The 16,447-nt window shown below is 44.7% G+C and overlaps 1 protein-coding gene across 4 annotated transcripts in view; it reads right to left on the bottom strand.

Moving 5' to 3' along the window:
- SLC24A3 (solute carrier family 24 member 3) overlaps nt 1-16,447 on the bottom strand; it is a 147,823-nt gene that overhangs the window by 20,535 nt on the left and 110,841 nt on the right. For all 4 annotated transcript variants that reach the window (XR_002436829.1, XM_021391630.1, XM_021391631.1 and 1 more), the window contains exons 7-8: nt 3,680-3,754; nt 169-194 (exon numbers count right to left, since the gene is read on the bottom strand). Coding sequence is in view for 3 of the 4 variants with exons in the window: in XM_021391630.1 (XP_021247305.1) it covers nt 169-194; nt 3,680-3,754 (101 nt within the window). In the remaining variant the exon portion in view is untranslated. The remainder of the gene's footprint in view (nt 1-168; nt 195-3,679; nt 3,755-16,447) is intronic.

Genomic DNA, 16,447 nt, shown 5'->3' with positions numbered 1-16,447 from the left:
ACAAAGCTACCGCTGTCACTCTCCAAGCTCTAAGACATGCTGAAAACACAATGATCTCAGCAAAACTTTTGACTCTCAAACTCCTCCTCTTCCCATGAACACTGCGTATGGCAGCTTTTGTGGTGTAAACAGGAAAAATGAACAAGAAATACAGCCAGATACACTTACCAGGAAACCTTTTCATCATAAATAAACTGTGGAGGAAAGATGAAAAAAGAAGCATGTTAAACAAGGAATGTGACAAGGCTGTCACAATGTAAACAAGGACTGCAAACAGCCCACCCCCCCCAGCAGGTGGCAGTGGGGACAGAGCAACCCAAGGCCTGGGGCAATAGGATTAGGCTTTTGTCTGTTTCCCTCAGAACCTTTCAGCTCTCATATTTCTCCCACCTAGAAAAGCAGAGCAGCATTCCTTCCTAGAGCCCACAGCGTCCTGTGGAACTGGCGCTGAGCCAAAGCAGTGACAGGGCAAATAGGTGACCTGGAGGAGCTGCACCAGCTGGTCTCAGCAGAGATGCTGCCATCCCTCTGTGCTGTCCTTCAGCAGCAGCTGGGCAGTAAGTACACAGATTTACAGCCAGTTCCGCACCTGGTGTCAATAACATGTGCTCCAACAACATTCTGCTGGTTGAAAACCAGCTCCAGGGCACAATTTCCTTAAGAGCTAAGCTTAAGACTCTAACAAGCGCTGTTAGAACCATTTCAGTATATCTGAAGCTTTCCTCATGATGCTGTGCTCTTTGGGAAGGAAACGTCCTTCTCCTGTATGTGTAAGATGCCATGTGTTGGGGAACACCAATGCTGTGCCAGAAAAGTGAAAGGGTTCTCACCTATCTATCTATCTAGCCTTGGCCTTCGGGGTTTGAAGAGCAGATGTCAGGAGGTCACCAGCAGATGGCCATCATGTTCCACAGCTGAACTCACCAGCACCAGCAGATGCTGGGAGCAGAGGGGACCGCCACGGTGGCCTTGCTGGTAGTGACCCTCCTTCTGCTCCTCTTTCCACTTCCAGTGGGCCTCTGTGTGAGTTCTGCTCTAGCCGGCACTCTCAGAGCTGGGGATGCTGAGCCTGGCTCATGCTGCCACCACGGTGGGGAGGGCAGGACTGGCAAACATGCTCGCAAGCGGTTCAGGGGCCCTACAGCCCTGGGCTGCAACCAGCAGGCCTGGTGCCAGCCAGCAAGGGTCTTGCTGGCCACTTGGTCCTTCCAAGCACCTTCACATCCTTCCAGCTCAGTGCTGTGCAAAGAGGTAGAAGTGCTGTGTTTGCACTAGGCAAATGCACCCAGAGAAGTGGTGAAAACCAAGGGAAAGGAAATGGTCTTTAGAAATTACAGTGAAACACTTCCCTGAAGCTAAAGAGCCTGTAAATAGCAACTTGTGTTTGATAGAGCAGCAAACAATAGCTGTATTTGTTACTGGAAGAACACATGACAGCAAAACATTATGCATGCTATAAGTCACAACCCCAGTCATGGTGATCTAATCTGACAACAGCTATTTTAGGCTGCGCTGTGTTGGTGTGGCAGGGCACAAAAGTGTGTGCACTGACCTTTGTGATTAAAAATAGCACCAATCCCACTTTTTTCACTAATGACAATGACCGCGTCCCTTCGAGTTAAGAAACACTGGGATCTTGATATTCAAGGGATATTTCCCTTGAAATAAAGAGTAACAGGTTTTGCCAAGCTTTAACAGAAGGCAAGCTAGCTTTGCAATCTAATTTTAAGGTCAAAAAAAATCATACAGCTAAATCAACACGAGGTAAGTGTGATAAAGAAAGCTGGCCCACTTCTAATCACTGTGATCTGGAGCTCACTCACTCTTATCAGCTGGCACGGAGCACCAAAGAGGTGAGTTTGTGCTTTGCTATTTCTTACTGCAGCACTGCGATTCCTTTGCTGGTTGAAATGGAAGAAGATAAACTTGCATAGATTTACCCAGCAGAATTTTAGGCCACTGCATTTCAGTATTGGCAGGAATGTATTTATCTCCTCTCAGGTGTGTTTATGATTAGCAAAGGCACCTGTGGAGTGTAGCTCATATGAGAGCACCACAAGCTGCTCTTCAAAACAACATAAGTGCAATCTTCTACAAAGCAATATTATCCTTCGAGAAAGATGATTATATTCTGGCTGCAGCAAAGTCTCAATGCTCTGACATGGCAAATCATATAGTGAAGCGTTTAAACGCTTTCCAAAATTTAAGGCCCATACAAGTCTAACGAATGAGAAAACGGAGTGCAAGTTGTGCTGTGCTCTGCAAAGAGCCAGCAGTGTATCTGCCAGTGGAGACACAGGGGACTGGAGAGGCAGAATACAGTATAAATGTGCTGACATCTCAGTTTGATTCTACCTTAAAAGGAGATAAAGGATCCAAGCTACCATAAAGCCAGGGGTCCTCAGCTAAACGATGGAGAGGAGAGAAAATTCTTAAACTGAAGCAGTGTTTAGACTCTGAAAGGAAAAATCCTCATTTGCCAGTGCTACATAGAACAGGGTTGCTAAACCACTTGGGAGCTAAATCTTTAATCATTTGAAGTGTTCTCCCCTCCCTTCATTTTTCTCTGTTTTTCTCTAAGAGGTGTTTAAAAGGCCCATGCAGTGATTGTTGTGGAGTAATGCTGAAGAGATGGGGGCTTGTTCCACATCTCCCAAGCCACAGTTGGCCACAAAGTGCTCTAACATCCACATCAGAGTTCTGGCAATGCCTCCAAGCCTTGAGTTGCAAAGTCCTACTCTGGCTGCATGAAGGACCTTGAACCTCTTCAGGTCTAAAAAATTACAGTGCTCTGATATTATGGGGTATAGCTCCAAAAGAAAAGCATTCCCGCCATTCTGTAATGCCTATATGAAATACCCAATCCAAACAAGAGGCCAAATGGCAGGCCTTTGAGTCTCCCTTCAAGTAAACTGAGGGAACACCTGCTAGATATCTTAATGCTCATGCAATGTAATCTATTACAATTAGTAGTAGCAGAGTTCATTGGTTAGGAAGAGTTTTTGGTATGATGCTGCTTGTTAAGCTGTCAAAGCAAAAAAAAAAAAGTTTAGTTTTGCAGCTCATTACTAATAGTTAGGTAGCTTTTATTCTAGCAGCAGCACTGACGCATGCATTAGATTGTGACAAATGCAAAAAAGCTGACCTTGCAAAATAAAAGCACAAACAGCTTAAGGCAAACTCTCTATTTGAGATTAGAGATACAGGCCTTTCATGGCATACAGACGTTTGATGAGTCAAGGCAAAACAAAGCACACTTTGTCTAAGAAACACTGCATAAACTTCAGAAATGCAAGTGTTCGTCTTCTGACTCTATGTTCCACTCTTCTTGTGTGGGAATTAGCCTCATAAAATCAATTCCTTTCCTGGGGGAATGTATGTCCCTAGACTATACGCCCAAGCGAAGAAATAGATATACATACAAAGTAGTAACTGTTAGCAGGAAAGTCAATTTTTGCATATCCCGACCTTGGTATTTCTTCATCTCTTACCCTTGGGCCATGCTTTTCTACAGAACCACGGAGACCACGTGTTCATTTTTCCATAGACAGAAAAACCACATGGCTCCTGGAGCGAGGACTTTAGCTACAAAGCTAAGGTTTCTTAGTGAGATCCCTCTACAGTAGACATGTGGGCTCCCACAGAAGAATGACGTGTACAACAGTCTTCAGAAACTTACCACAATGAGTGCAACAACAGACAGTGTATAGTAGATTGAATCTCTCAAGAGACTCCACGATGACAATGCTACAACCTGGGAAAAGAGGCAAAGAGAGGATGTCAGTCAAGCTCTCACCAGCATGATTGCCACATTAACAGTACGTGCCAAGCTTATCACTTGGTGCAAGCTGTCTACATGCACTCTAGAACATGAGGAGGAGACCACAGGTAGGAAAGGCACAGAGCAGCTGGATCCCCAGCACAGTGCCAGGTGGAACCTTGGCTTCACCCACTGGTGACGGGCATCACTACAGCTCTGCACAGGGTTTAGGACAAACACTTCATGCTCCAGCAAAGCAGCACTTGAAGAACAAAACCAAAGTGATTCCTTGATCGCACAAGTCCATGTAGATGACATCAGTTGCCTTTTCTTCGTCCACCAATGGTACCACTCCATCATAGAAGACCAGCGGATTGGCCAGGCATGGTCTGCCCTCGGTGAAGCCATGCTGGCTGTCTCAGAGTGCACTTCAAACACCATCAGTCACACTCTTCCCAGGTGCAAACCACAGGAAGGCAGATGGCAGGCAGCTAACTTACGCCATTCTGGATTGACACCTGAATGTATCAGTGACTTTCCTGACCGCATCCTCCAGCCATACTTGTGCACGGAAATCAGCCAAACAAACAGCAAGTTCATTCTCCTTTCTATCTACAAAAACATCTTATTTCAGAGTGCTATCAATTTATAGTTTCTCAGATTTCTCTGCTTATTACAACACTGTAACTTTCCTGGCTGCTATCAAAACAAATACCGTAAAAAGATACTGACCATCACACTTTAAAGTCTCTATGGCCTCTTAACACTGAAGTAGATGTAATTTATGTCCAGAGTAAAGTCTTTTTACAGAAACACTGACATGTAAGAAACTCTCATGTAAAACAAAGGACACCTCCAAAAATAATAAAAAACAAAACAACAAAACCCTTTGAAGTCCTTGAGTTAGATTAGATTTACACCAGCTGACAACACATATCTATGCATGTAAGGACAGATGAATGGAGATGCGTTACAATAGCAGTTTCCAAATGTAGAAAACTGGAGTTAGGTTCGTAATCACATTCAGAGACCATTAATTAAATCTTTCAGATAGTGAGCTCCTTCCTTTCAATTGAGCATTGCACTGAGCACTGATTGAGCATTGAGAGATAGTTTATAAAATAATTTGAGATTACTCCAGTCACCTTTTACAGCACTATTTAAAGTCCTATGTTCCTTTCTGAGCACAGATAATGTTTTTTTTTCCTAGGGAAATCTCCTCCAACACCTGAGTGAATGCATTAACACCCAGGCCCTCAAATGCAGCTATCCAGCAGGGATGTAGCACACAAAGCTCATAGACCAAGACCGGGGAACCACAGGCTCCTGCTCTGATTTCAGACTGGAGCAACATGCTCCTGCCTGAGACTCCTACAAACTGCTCATACGCCACAGACATCCTAGTAGCTCTCCCTCACACATAAATATGGGCAATAAAAGCCCAAATCTCCTGAGAGTCATTGAACTGAAGTCTTTGATCCATTTGATCACTGAGAAGAACAGTCTGACAGAGGGAAGCACCGCACATACCACGTACCCAGGCTAAAAGGAGTTAATTAGCACTGAGGGAAATGGCAGCACTTTCAGCCTGCTGACAGGAATTTTGTAGTCTCGTTGTAACTGTCAAGACCTTGAACAAACAAGTCGTGCTATTTAGTCTTGCAGCAGCCAAGGACTGCATGTAAATCTTAACGCACTGGAACCCTCCAAAATCACTATTAAGCAGATCACAACAAAGGCAGAAAGGAGATCAGGGAAGCAATCAGCCTGGGTAAAAACATAATGAAATTTAAGAGTTTGGAATCAGCAATAGTGTAAGCCAGAGGAAAGCTGGTTTTTTTGGGGAGCCAAACACCAAGAGACAGCTGTATAAAAACTCTGATTGTTTCCTCCATTCAAAGGAAGCACACAAAATTCAACCCCCAGACATGAGCCCAGGAGCCCTCACTTAACTACAGCACTGGGGACTAAATCTGGCTTCTCCAGAGCGGAAAGGAAGAACTCTTCATGTGGGCTTCAGTGAGAGCAACTCCCACTGACCAGACACAACGAAGGCCTATAGTGCACACTCACCTGCACACTGGACTGGTGTTCTTATGGGGAAAATATGTCCCAGATTAGAAACTTGCTACTAAACTCCCATCCTGCAAACTGTTATGTGTAACAGTTACTGCACAGAATGTTGATTTCCCTTTCTGAAGGGCTGGAGAGCAAAGAGCGGTGTGCCCAGAGCCTCAGTGGCAACGTACTCCAAGCTGGAGCTCCACCATTCACCCTTTATAAAATTGACCTTTCTCCTCTGCCCTTCCACATTATTTCTCTTCTCCTAACCATGCAGAAGCCCCTCTCCCGGCATCTTTATCCAGAAGAGATGTGGTGACAGAGGCCATCAAGTTGGCTGTTTAAAGGTTATAAGCCTGTTCTCCCCATTGCCCATGACGGGCAAGGCATGGTGGCCTTTCCTTTGCTGTAAGCAGTGCGCTGTCTATCTTTGCACTGTGGCTTATTCCAAACATGATGCAGAGTTTTTGTGTTTTTTTGTTTGTTTGTTTTGTTTTAAATTAGACATTTCAAATCAGACTTCTCATTTCAAGGAAGCTTGTATAGATGAGTCTGAATCCCAATGTGGTCACATGGGTATCAACGGGAGCACTACAAAAGTCAGTTCTGAGGGCTTTCATAAAGATGCCCGCTAACCTGATGGCAATGCAGTAGGAGATTCTTTTCATACAGAGGAATAACCTGGCCTCTAGCTTTGTGGAGGAGATGCAGAGCTCATGCACTAACTGCTGATAGCACTCCTGTGGGTAGGTGTGCTTGCTCTCTCCTTTCTTCCCAGAGGAGGGACTCACTGCACTGGCTACGTCCTTCCTCCTTCGCGTAGTACCAGACAGTGCATTTCTTTGGGCTGTTTTCCTCCTGTCCCTCAAAATGAAATTGCTCCAGAAGCCATGGCTTTCCATGCAGTTCGAAGCAGGACAACGTGAGCAAGGTACCTGCCAGAATAAACTGAGACAGTCTTACCTGGCAATGCAGCAGAACAGGCTAAGAAAACAGGCAGCAAACACCAGCCCAGTACTTGACAAGCCATTCAAAAGAGCTCTAGGATCTGTGGGAAGCAACCAACCAGCGTGCTCCACAGCACAGCTGAACTCCTTGTTTATGCAGGAAGGGTAAGACCATAAAAGTAGCACCAAATCCACATCATTTCATCATACAAAAGCCTTGTGCGCTGCCTCTCATCCTGAAATCTGCCTTTGTGCTACTGTGAACAAACTCTGAAATTACTGCCAGGATTTCCCACGTCTCTTTTCTCCACAGAAAATCTACAATCAGTACAACCAACTCTTGGTTTGTTAGCCATGGAAACTCAACAGCAGTAGCCTGGTCATGATATTCAGCTGGAACAAAGCATTTGTTGCGGTAACATAATTCCAGTGGGTCATTTCAGGAAGAGAATTACCTTCAGTCCACTGTGAAATCCCCATCTCTTAAGGGACATCTTTGTCAGTAATTGCACTGACAATAATAGCATCATTAGTACCATTTTGCTTGCTCTATGTGAATATAAATGGAAGAAGTATTAGAAATAAACATCATTATTGGATCTGAATGGCCTTATGGAAATCCAATCCATCATCCTGAAATCACAGCTGCAAAAATTAAAATAACCTCTACAAAACAATCCCCACTTTCTCTACCAGGTACTTGTGAGAGAGAGGAACAATGCGGTAGGACACAGCTAAACCTGCCTACAAGGACATATCCTTGTATGCCAGACTGTTATGTTACAGATTGGACTGCGCTACATTTGCAAAATTCTAGTTATGTGCTATCATATATCATCTGTGCAAGTTCTGGGTAGAAATAACAAGAAAATCTATCTCATTGTACTCAGGTAAAATGTAGTAGGTTCAACTGCATCTTACAGTTAAATACAGTCTAAAGTTCATTCAAATCTCAAAAGTCACAGCAGTTAAGGAGATATTCTTACAACTCCTACAAACAGCAGCACTTAAAAATCATGGAGCTTTTCTGGAATCTGGACAAACCTCTGGAGCAGTTTCTTAAGCCTTTACTTTGTTACAGACATCAGCAGCAATGACACAAAGCTACTGTGTGCCATCGAGGCGATTTCTCTCCTATGGGCCACTCTCCTGATAGAACTGAGTATCTCTGACTACCTCTGGTGAATCTGTCAAAGGCCTCACCCTCAGGGACAGGCTTGTGAGGCTTGATATCCCAGGGCACATTTCCCTTGACAAAGCACAGGCTTTTAACTTTGCCATTTATTATTTTAGGACATCCCTGCTCGGCTCCAGTAATTGCAGAGATCCTGCCACCTACCTGTTCACCATCACTGGTCATGGTATTGATGAAGCATCCTATAAAAATGTGAGACATTGGCACTGCATCATGTGTATTCATCTTTATATTAAGCTATTCAACTACGACTTCCAGCAAGGAGTCACTCGAGAGCCCCTGTGCATTTCCTGGGAGACACGTCCCCGTGTGTTAAGACTGAAGAGTAGAGCCAGTCTGGAAAGAAGTGTTTGCTTGGGACTGAAGCAATGCAGAAGCAATTCCTCGTCTTGCCCCCAGGCCTACAGCCTAAGCTCAGGTGAATTAAGCAACCAATATCCCTTCCTTGCACAGAGCATAAAGGAACATTTTTACCCAGCAGCAGCACCAGAGAACAAATACACATAGGACTGCACGAGACTGCAGGCCTCAATTCCATCAGCATCATTCCCACAGCAAAACATGAGTTGAGTCTGAGACAAAGGGCACTGAGCTAAAACCCTACTCCCTGGACTTGGTATGGCTTGGAGTTGGCGCTCCAGAGGAAGGTCCTCCTGCCTGAAGGCAGTCCTCAGCAAAGGGAGCACTACGGATTACATCTGTGGCTCAAAGGCTGCAGACTGTGTGCACTTCGAAAGGTCAGGACCAAAAATAAGATGAGAAATAGCAAACTCGTGTTTAATATTCTGCACACACTTGCTCGCTCTCTTGATCTTAAATGTATCAGTCATAGAGCAATTGCAATGAAGACACAAGGCAGGAAGGAATTTCGTACGATAATTACTACCATCTTCCAGCAGAGCTTGTAACTGTCTAACCATCAGGACCTGCAAGTTAATTTTCACACAACTTGCCTTATTTGGGAGTTATTATGTCCCACTTGCAATGAGCAATCAGTCGATCAGAAGCTTATAATCATTAGCTGCAAAACAAACAGCAAACATCACAGGGTGCAAGTTTCCCTGCAGCTAGACACAAACAGACCCGAACCTGTGAGTCAGGCACACTTATTCCCACTTTCTGGAGGGAAAAGAAACATTGGTGAGAGCATGGTCCAAACATCTTCAGATGCTTTGCAGGGAGCTGAGGTCACAGAGTTGCAGAGGCATGAGGCACCAGAGCAAAGGGAAGGCTTTCTGCGCTGGACAGCCCCATTTTGCAGGTAAAGGGAAGATGAGCAGGCAGAGAGGCTCCTTTCCATACCCCATCATGATGTCTCCCTACTACTGACACGCTGAGATCACAGCCATCCCAATAACCCAGGGCACTCTGAGTATCCTGCTGAACATCCTGGCCATAACCTTTACCAAGTACCTCCTGGGAAAGAACCCAAGTCCCATGGTGTAGGATTTGGGCTTGCTTGGGGTTTTTACCAATACTAAACACTCCCAGCTGAACTTAAGCAAAACAAAATACACGTAACTGCCAGGCCAACAAAGAACCCAACCAGATCTTAAAAATGCATGTTTCTAAGCTAGTAATTGCTGGGCTGCTCTGATCTACCAGACTCACTGCGAGGAAAGCTCCTTCCAACTACCATGTCCCTAATTTTACTGCTGGTTAGCATTCTCTGCAGAGTTCAACCATCACCACAGCTCCTGATTCATTCACTGTGGACCAACTCAATCTATTCTCATTATTTCATCAAGAATATTTGCTTTCTTAAGCAGCTCTTGATATTTTCATTACCGTGGCAGCAATCTGTCTCTGACATTCTCAGAATGGAAACAATGGACACGCTCCAAATCTCTGGACAAAACCAAAAATATTTCCTGGCTCCACTGGTACTTGTAATCATCTCCAATCAGCACATCTTTTTAGCTGTATTCCTGCAGAGTCAAGGCAGCCAGCTCTGAGGCTCCTTCAGTTCAGATTCAGTAGCCAGGCCCCCAACACCACAACGTCTAGGTTCATGTGCCTCTCCCCACAGAAATGATGCAAGCTGCTTCAAGCCACATTGCTAAAGCAGAGCCCAGAGCAGGAACACCAATTTCATGCACGTTGCTGGCCTAGTTTTGGAAAATAGAATCACAGAATCATTAAAGTTGGAAAGACCTCTAAGATCACCAAGTCCATCCCCAGCCCAGCCCCACCACACCCACTGACCACGTCCCTCAGTGCCACATCCCCACAGCTCTGAACACCTCCAGGGATGGTGACCCCACCACTCCCTGGGCAGCCTGTGCCAGTGCCTCACCGCTCTGTCTGAGAAGGAATTGTTCCTAACACTCAACCTGAATCTCCCCTGGCGCAACATGAGGCCATCCCTTCTCGTCCTGGCACTAGTTACCCAGGGAAAGAGGCCAATCCCCACTTAAAATAGTTACTTTTGGAATGACCAATTCCTTTTAGTGCCCATCAGACCTCTACAAAAGGAGACCAAAAGGGTCATGGTGTAACAGGTGCCTCTGACGGAGCTCATTCACCACACCCAAGATGAAGCACAAGTTGAAGTCCATGCAGCACTGCAGAAGGCAAGGCATGACCCACTCACAGAATAGGACAAAGAGCCTTTCTCAGTGTTTTCTGGGTAGCAAACAAAGTATTTGCTTGGACAGCAGATACAAATTTGTTTTAAAACCACAAGTCTCCAGTGCCCAAGAAAACAGTGTTTGCATTCAAGGGGGAGCTGGAATGGAATCTAATCTGCTTGATCTCTGAGAGTTGGTCTGCTATCTGCCAGGGTCAAGCATCCCAGCAGGAAAACCCCAGGGAAAAGGAGCACTGTGCTGCATTTCCAGTGGGTGAGCATCCTCCTTGATCGTTCCATCAGGGAGAAACACTGATAATGTACAGATAAAGATGCAAGAGGCAGATGAGTCTGTTCAGCTGCCCATTCCACTTCTGTTGCTGGCCCAGCTGCTTGACTCTGTGCTAGGGCTTTACCAGAGCATTCAGAGAGGCTTCAGCCTCTGAACTGTCTGACTGCAGCCCATGCTGTTCATCGATGGCCTGAGTTTCCGCAGGGCAGAGGGAACAACACCGCCTGTTCCCTCTCCCTGCTCTCCTCATGCTTGGGGTTTGCTCACAGTGTGAGCTATGCTCACAGCTGTGCCTCTGTTAGGAATGCACATCTTGTTTGGCTTATTGCTGTGTTTCTTTGTTTTCAAGTGTGCAACAGACTCACATCAGTGAAAGACCAGGCCCACTAAAAACCATTACCAGCACAAAGCAGTTATGCCCTACACTACAAAAGCAACACATAGACTCCATGCTGTTGGCACTAAGTTCTTTTAAACTACTGCTTCACAAGTTAAAATGTTTTCTGCTGCTGGTCACAGACCAAAGAAGAATTAAAAAAAAATCATTCCAATTCCCCCCTCCCAAAACTCCTCTACAATCCAGAAGTAGAAAAAAAACGTCATGGATGGAATCTTAAAACCAAAGGTCAGTAATGACCCCAGTCCAAATTACTTGTTGTCTGCGAAATTAAAGCTTAAAAGATTAAGATGCATGCAAGCCAACTGTATGAAACAACTAGGTTAGAAATAGATTACAAAGGTCCCAAACTTTTCAATAAACAATGTTCTACCTGGTTATTAAAACTCTGTTCACAGCTTCCTCTACTCCACTCTTCATTATTTGCAACATCTCTCTCTTAAGTGTATTTTCACATCCTGAGACAAAGCTGAGGACACACCAGCTCATGATTCTGAGCAGCATCCCTTGTTTACGCAGTGGTTTACTATGACTTGGACAGAGGAGAGCCTTCCGAATTTATTTCTTCATGTAAAGAAATACGTTCTGCTTCTGGAGCAGAAGAAAGCTGGTCAGATGGTCAAAGCAGTCATTTTTACTCCAGTATATATGAGGAATGACATCTGGCCACCATCTAGACCCCTTGACAAAATAATTAACTGGAAAACTCAAAAAAAACCAAGAATATTTCCAGCAAAAGAAGTCTCTGACACAGCCCAGCATCATGGTTCCCTGTTCCATCCAGAGCAGCCTGCCCAGCTCAGGGAAGGGCAAAACAGAGAAATTAGAACTCCATTGCAAAATACAGCTATTAGATGGTAATTAACAAATCCAAGTTACGCCGATGACTGTTAATGCTGGAGTGACTTGCAACTTATGTGGCTGTACCGTTTTGACTTACACGCTTTTCACTAACCTCTTCTAATCCTTCATCCCATTCTGCACAACACTGCCAAAGGCTGCACTTTACTGCTGGATGGGGACAGAGAAGGACTGTGCAGGAGAGAGCAGCTGAGCTGCAAATAGAAGAGCGAAGAATCTGGATGGAGGATTTTTAAAAACGGAACAGACTGGCTTGGACAAGAGCTGAATTAAGCAAGCACTGTCTGCTTCTGAGAACCCCATCCTTGCCACCAAGGATGATGAGAAGGCAGTGGAAGGAGATGGTCTTATTAGTGAAATACAAATATAAGAGTGAGAGAAAATAGGACTGAGAGACCAAGGCATGGAGAGGACACTGGACTAAGGTCAATCTCCCCACATTTTTCTAGGACCGTACACGTGATTTGCAATCATGGAAAAACCCTAATGCAATCTGTCACAATCCAGGCAGCAAGCAGTCTCCGTGCCTGCCTCTCTACCCTGCTATCCACCATGAACTATCATGAAGCATCGCTGAACCTCTGTTTGAAGGGCTGCATTTGGTAGCACTGCATCTCTTGCAGCATTCTTTTACTTTTCTGTAACCTTCCTTTGCAGATGAAAAGCAGCTAAAACACATGAGCTAAGCTATGTTTGAGGCATGTGACTTAGCTGTGCAAATGACAGAGAATATGCATTAGTGCCACAGACAAATGAAGAAACAGCTGCAGAGACATCCAACCCTGTAAGTATTTCCATACACTAAAACCTTCTACAGCTTAAAATTTACAGCTACTCTAATCAGGAAGATCTTCTTCTGTGTTCCCAGTAAGACAGAATCCGAACACTGCAATAGGATCCAAGAGGAACAAAAGAAAAGCTTCTAAGGCTCACCATCAGAGTCAAGTAGGCTGCACTCAGCCATCCGCATGGGTAAACTTTACCTTGTTGGGGTAAATTTGGTCAGGGACTTCAAAATTAATCACAGGTTGAGTTTCTCAGCTTACAGAGGCTCAGATTAAGATAGTAAAACAGACCTGAATTTCAGAGTATGTCTGCTAGTTTAGAAAATCCAGCCTTTGCCTGTTGTTTTAGTTTGGCCATCCAAAACCAGAGGCAGCTTCAATCAGCCATCAGGTTTTGAAAACGAATCCTCATGTGCCAAGGAGAGAGAACTCAGGTGATTCCATCGCTCATATCAGTGAGAACAGAAAAATCCCTCCAGTCCAGAATTCTCAATGGTGATCTGCAAAGTCTCATCAACATTAATTGGAAGAGAAAAGCAACTCACTTTCAGGCTACTGAAGCACACCTTCCTATTTTCAGTAGCAAGCAATGACACAAATACTTTTGATATAATTTAGAACCACCTTAGTTTTGAAATTAGTAAGATGCAAATTATAATACTCAACAATAACAGCACCATCTTCATAGTTGCTTGCAGCAATTTTGCTTGCATTTATTAACACTTCCCTAGAGCTTACAACAGAAAATCTCAGCACTGGGCTGGCACAAGACAGCCACATGATTAATCTTCCCAGTCTGTTGACACCACTCAAATGAACCCAATTTCCAGCCCAGCTCTGCCCATTCTGTCTGTGTCACAAAGAAAATAGGAGCACAATAGCACATTAAAGCTGATTTTCGTCTACATCAACTGCTTTTTAGCATGAGAGCAGCTCTTCAGGAGACTTACAACACTCCCACAATTATTTGGAAACCCTAAAACAAGGCATAGCAGCAGACAGTATGAGCAAGTTGGGTGGTTTTCAGACACCCATCCTACAAGCAACTCAGCGTGTGGAAATGAGCTTGGCTGCAATTGCTTGCAAGACTGGGGCTCCAGCTACCAAGTTGATAGATTCCTTAAAATTTCAAAATTAAAAGCATAAATAAAGAAACGAAGTGGAAGCTTTTCTAATTGCAGCTTTGCTTGATGGCTTCTGGCAGCCTGCTCCCATGCTATTTTAGACCAACTCCTGAGAATGCAACAGCTCTCCCTGCTCTCCTCTTTTCCCTTTGCGCTGCATCAGCTCCCAACAGCAGCACTTTCTCATATGAGTGCTGGCCATGATCTCAACTGGCCCTACCATCCTTCTCCAGAGTGGGAAGCCTGCCTGAAAGGCAGAGGAGAAAAGCAATGTAGGAGCGTGTTGGATACAGCACAGCCTGGGGCATGCTGGGGCCTGGAGCTAGGGCAGCGTGGGCACTGGGCAGGAGGAGGCCTCCCCTTTGAGACCCGCTGTGCTGGATGAGGGAGCCTTGCTATCAGCCTTTAAAGGACTTCAGAGAGACATGTCCTGGAAGGAGAGCACTTTGCTAGGTGTTCCAAGCGTCTTGGGGCACCTGCTTCTCCACGGGGACTGCTGGGAGAATGAAACATGTTCACAAGCCTACAGTGTGAACTAAAGGAGTAATGGGAGCAGCACTTGAAGCCAGAGGGAGCTGCACTCCAAACAAAGAAAATGCCACAGGATGCTGTATGTTCAGGAAGAAAAACAGGCCTGTGCCAGCTCTAAATGGCACCTAAAATGACAAGTCCATCCTTTTGTCTATAATCTCTCTGAACTTTGTTTTCCTATCTTTAAAACACTCCATCTCACAGAGATTTGGGGAAAATTAATTAATCGTTCATCAACTGCTTACATACAATAGCAATGACATCGGCAGAAGTTCAAGAGGAAATTAATAACTCTGCCTCTGGAACAGGGTTTGAATAGAGCCTGGTAAATAAGGCAGAAGGGCACACACTGAACAACGAACAGAAAACAAAATAATGAATAGCTGCTCATTAAGTGAGTAAAGTCCATTCTGTGCGCTGAAGGAGGCAGGGACCCTATGGAGAAACCAGCGTGTGCTCATGTAATTAAAGACCATAATAATGCACACACGGCGGGGGGGGCAAATTAAGGTTGTGCAAAGAACCTTAAAGCTGCTATTTTATAACTTTTCAGTGTTTGACTTTCAACCCTAATAATGCTCTTTTAATGCACATTTTGGTGCATAGTGTCATATAGAGATGTGGGCATCGTACTTTCCTCTCCAGTTCCAGCAGTGGGATGTCTATGCTGATCTGTTCTGGGAAGTGTGCAGTTATTAGCCATTAAAGGCTTAGAAAAATAATCAGAGTCGGTGTTGAAAGAAATGTGTACCAATTTCTTGAGGCTGTGGGCTTTTGTGTTTAAAGATGGTTCTCCAGCCTGTGGGCACTACAGCAATCCCAAGTATCTACGCCTCTGCAATTCCTCATGCAAATTGGCACCAGGATCATCTTGAAACTGTCCCCCCCTTGCTGGTGAGATCCTACAGGTAAGCCAGGCATGGGGGAAAGGGAGCATCAGCCCTTCTTGGCCACTTGGGCGACTCTGAGTAGCCACCTCCTATGGCCAGAGCATTTAATGACAGGTTTTGATGAACACAAAGGCCAGCATGCAGCTCTGACAACCTGCCTCCAGATTTACATGGCCATTACAAGGCAATTCAAATCTGGCACCCAGGTCCACTAATGGTGTTAGTGCGTCTAAAGAGAAATCACTGATAACAAAACTAAACTCCTCTCAATAACAACACACGTTGTACTGAGCCAGCCAGTAAAAGCAAATGACTTTCTGATGAAGGGCTGAGAGTGGAAAAAATGCAAGGCACACAAAAGGTTTTGTTTAGGGTATCAGAATTATTTGAACTGAGGCTTCGTATTTGCTCACTTAAATTATGATTCCAAGCAGCCATTTAAATCACCTCACTTCTCACCGAACCACTGCAGGTTCAGCAGCACCAAACAGAAGCTAACTACACACCAACAGCTAGCAGAGCCAGGGAAGGCAAAATCAGGACAAACCAGGCCAGATCTCAGTTCTCAGCTTGAAACAAGGCTCACAGACTGTGCTTAGGATGACCTAGGGCAGCCAGTTCTTTCCTGTTCTTCCAAAAGCTGTCATGCCTGGAAAGCCAAAGGCATTTACCAGAACATTTTGGCTGTGTTGTATCCTCCAGAAACAAACACCTCCCACCTACAAACAAAAATGACTGACATTCTTTGTCAACCCCCAAACTCCATCAAGCCTTCTCCACTGAAAGCTGTCATTTGTAGCTAGTTTATTAGCAGGCTTCAGGCTTGCAGACAGTAATGTGGAGAGTAAAAATCAGAAGAATTAGCTTCTCTGTCATCGTGCTAAACAGTTAATCTTTTTCATTTGTTTGAAAAAAGCAACCCAAGGAGACAGTCCTACTGATTACAGGAGAAGATCTCTGGGAAACACAGATTTGTGCCCTGGGAAAGCTTTGGTAATTAAAAACTAGACTGGATCAATTAGCTTTTTGTAGTAA

The sequence above is a fragment of the Numida meleagris genome, chromosome 3, assembly GCF_002078875.1.
Source record: "Numida meleagris isolate 19003 breed g44 Domestic line chromosome 3, NumMel1.0, whole genome shotgun sequence".
Classification (NCBI taxonomy): domain Eukaryota; kingdom Metazoa; phylum Chordata; class Aves; order Galliformes; family Numididae; genus Numida; species Numida meleagris.
This window is presented reverse-complemented; position numbering and strand designations above follow the sequence as displayed.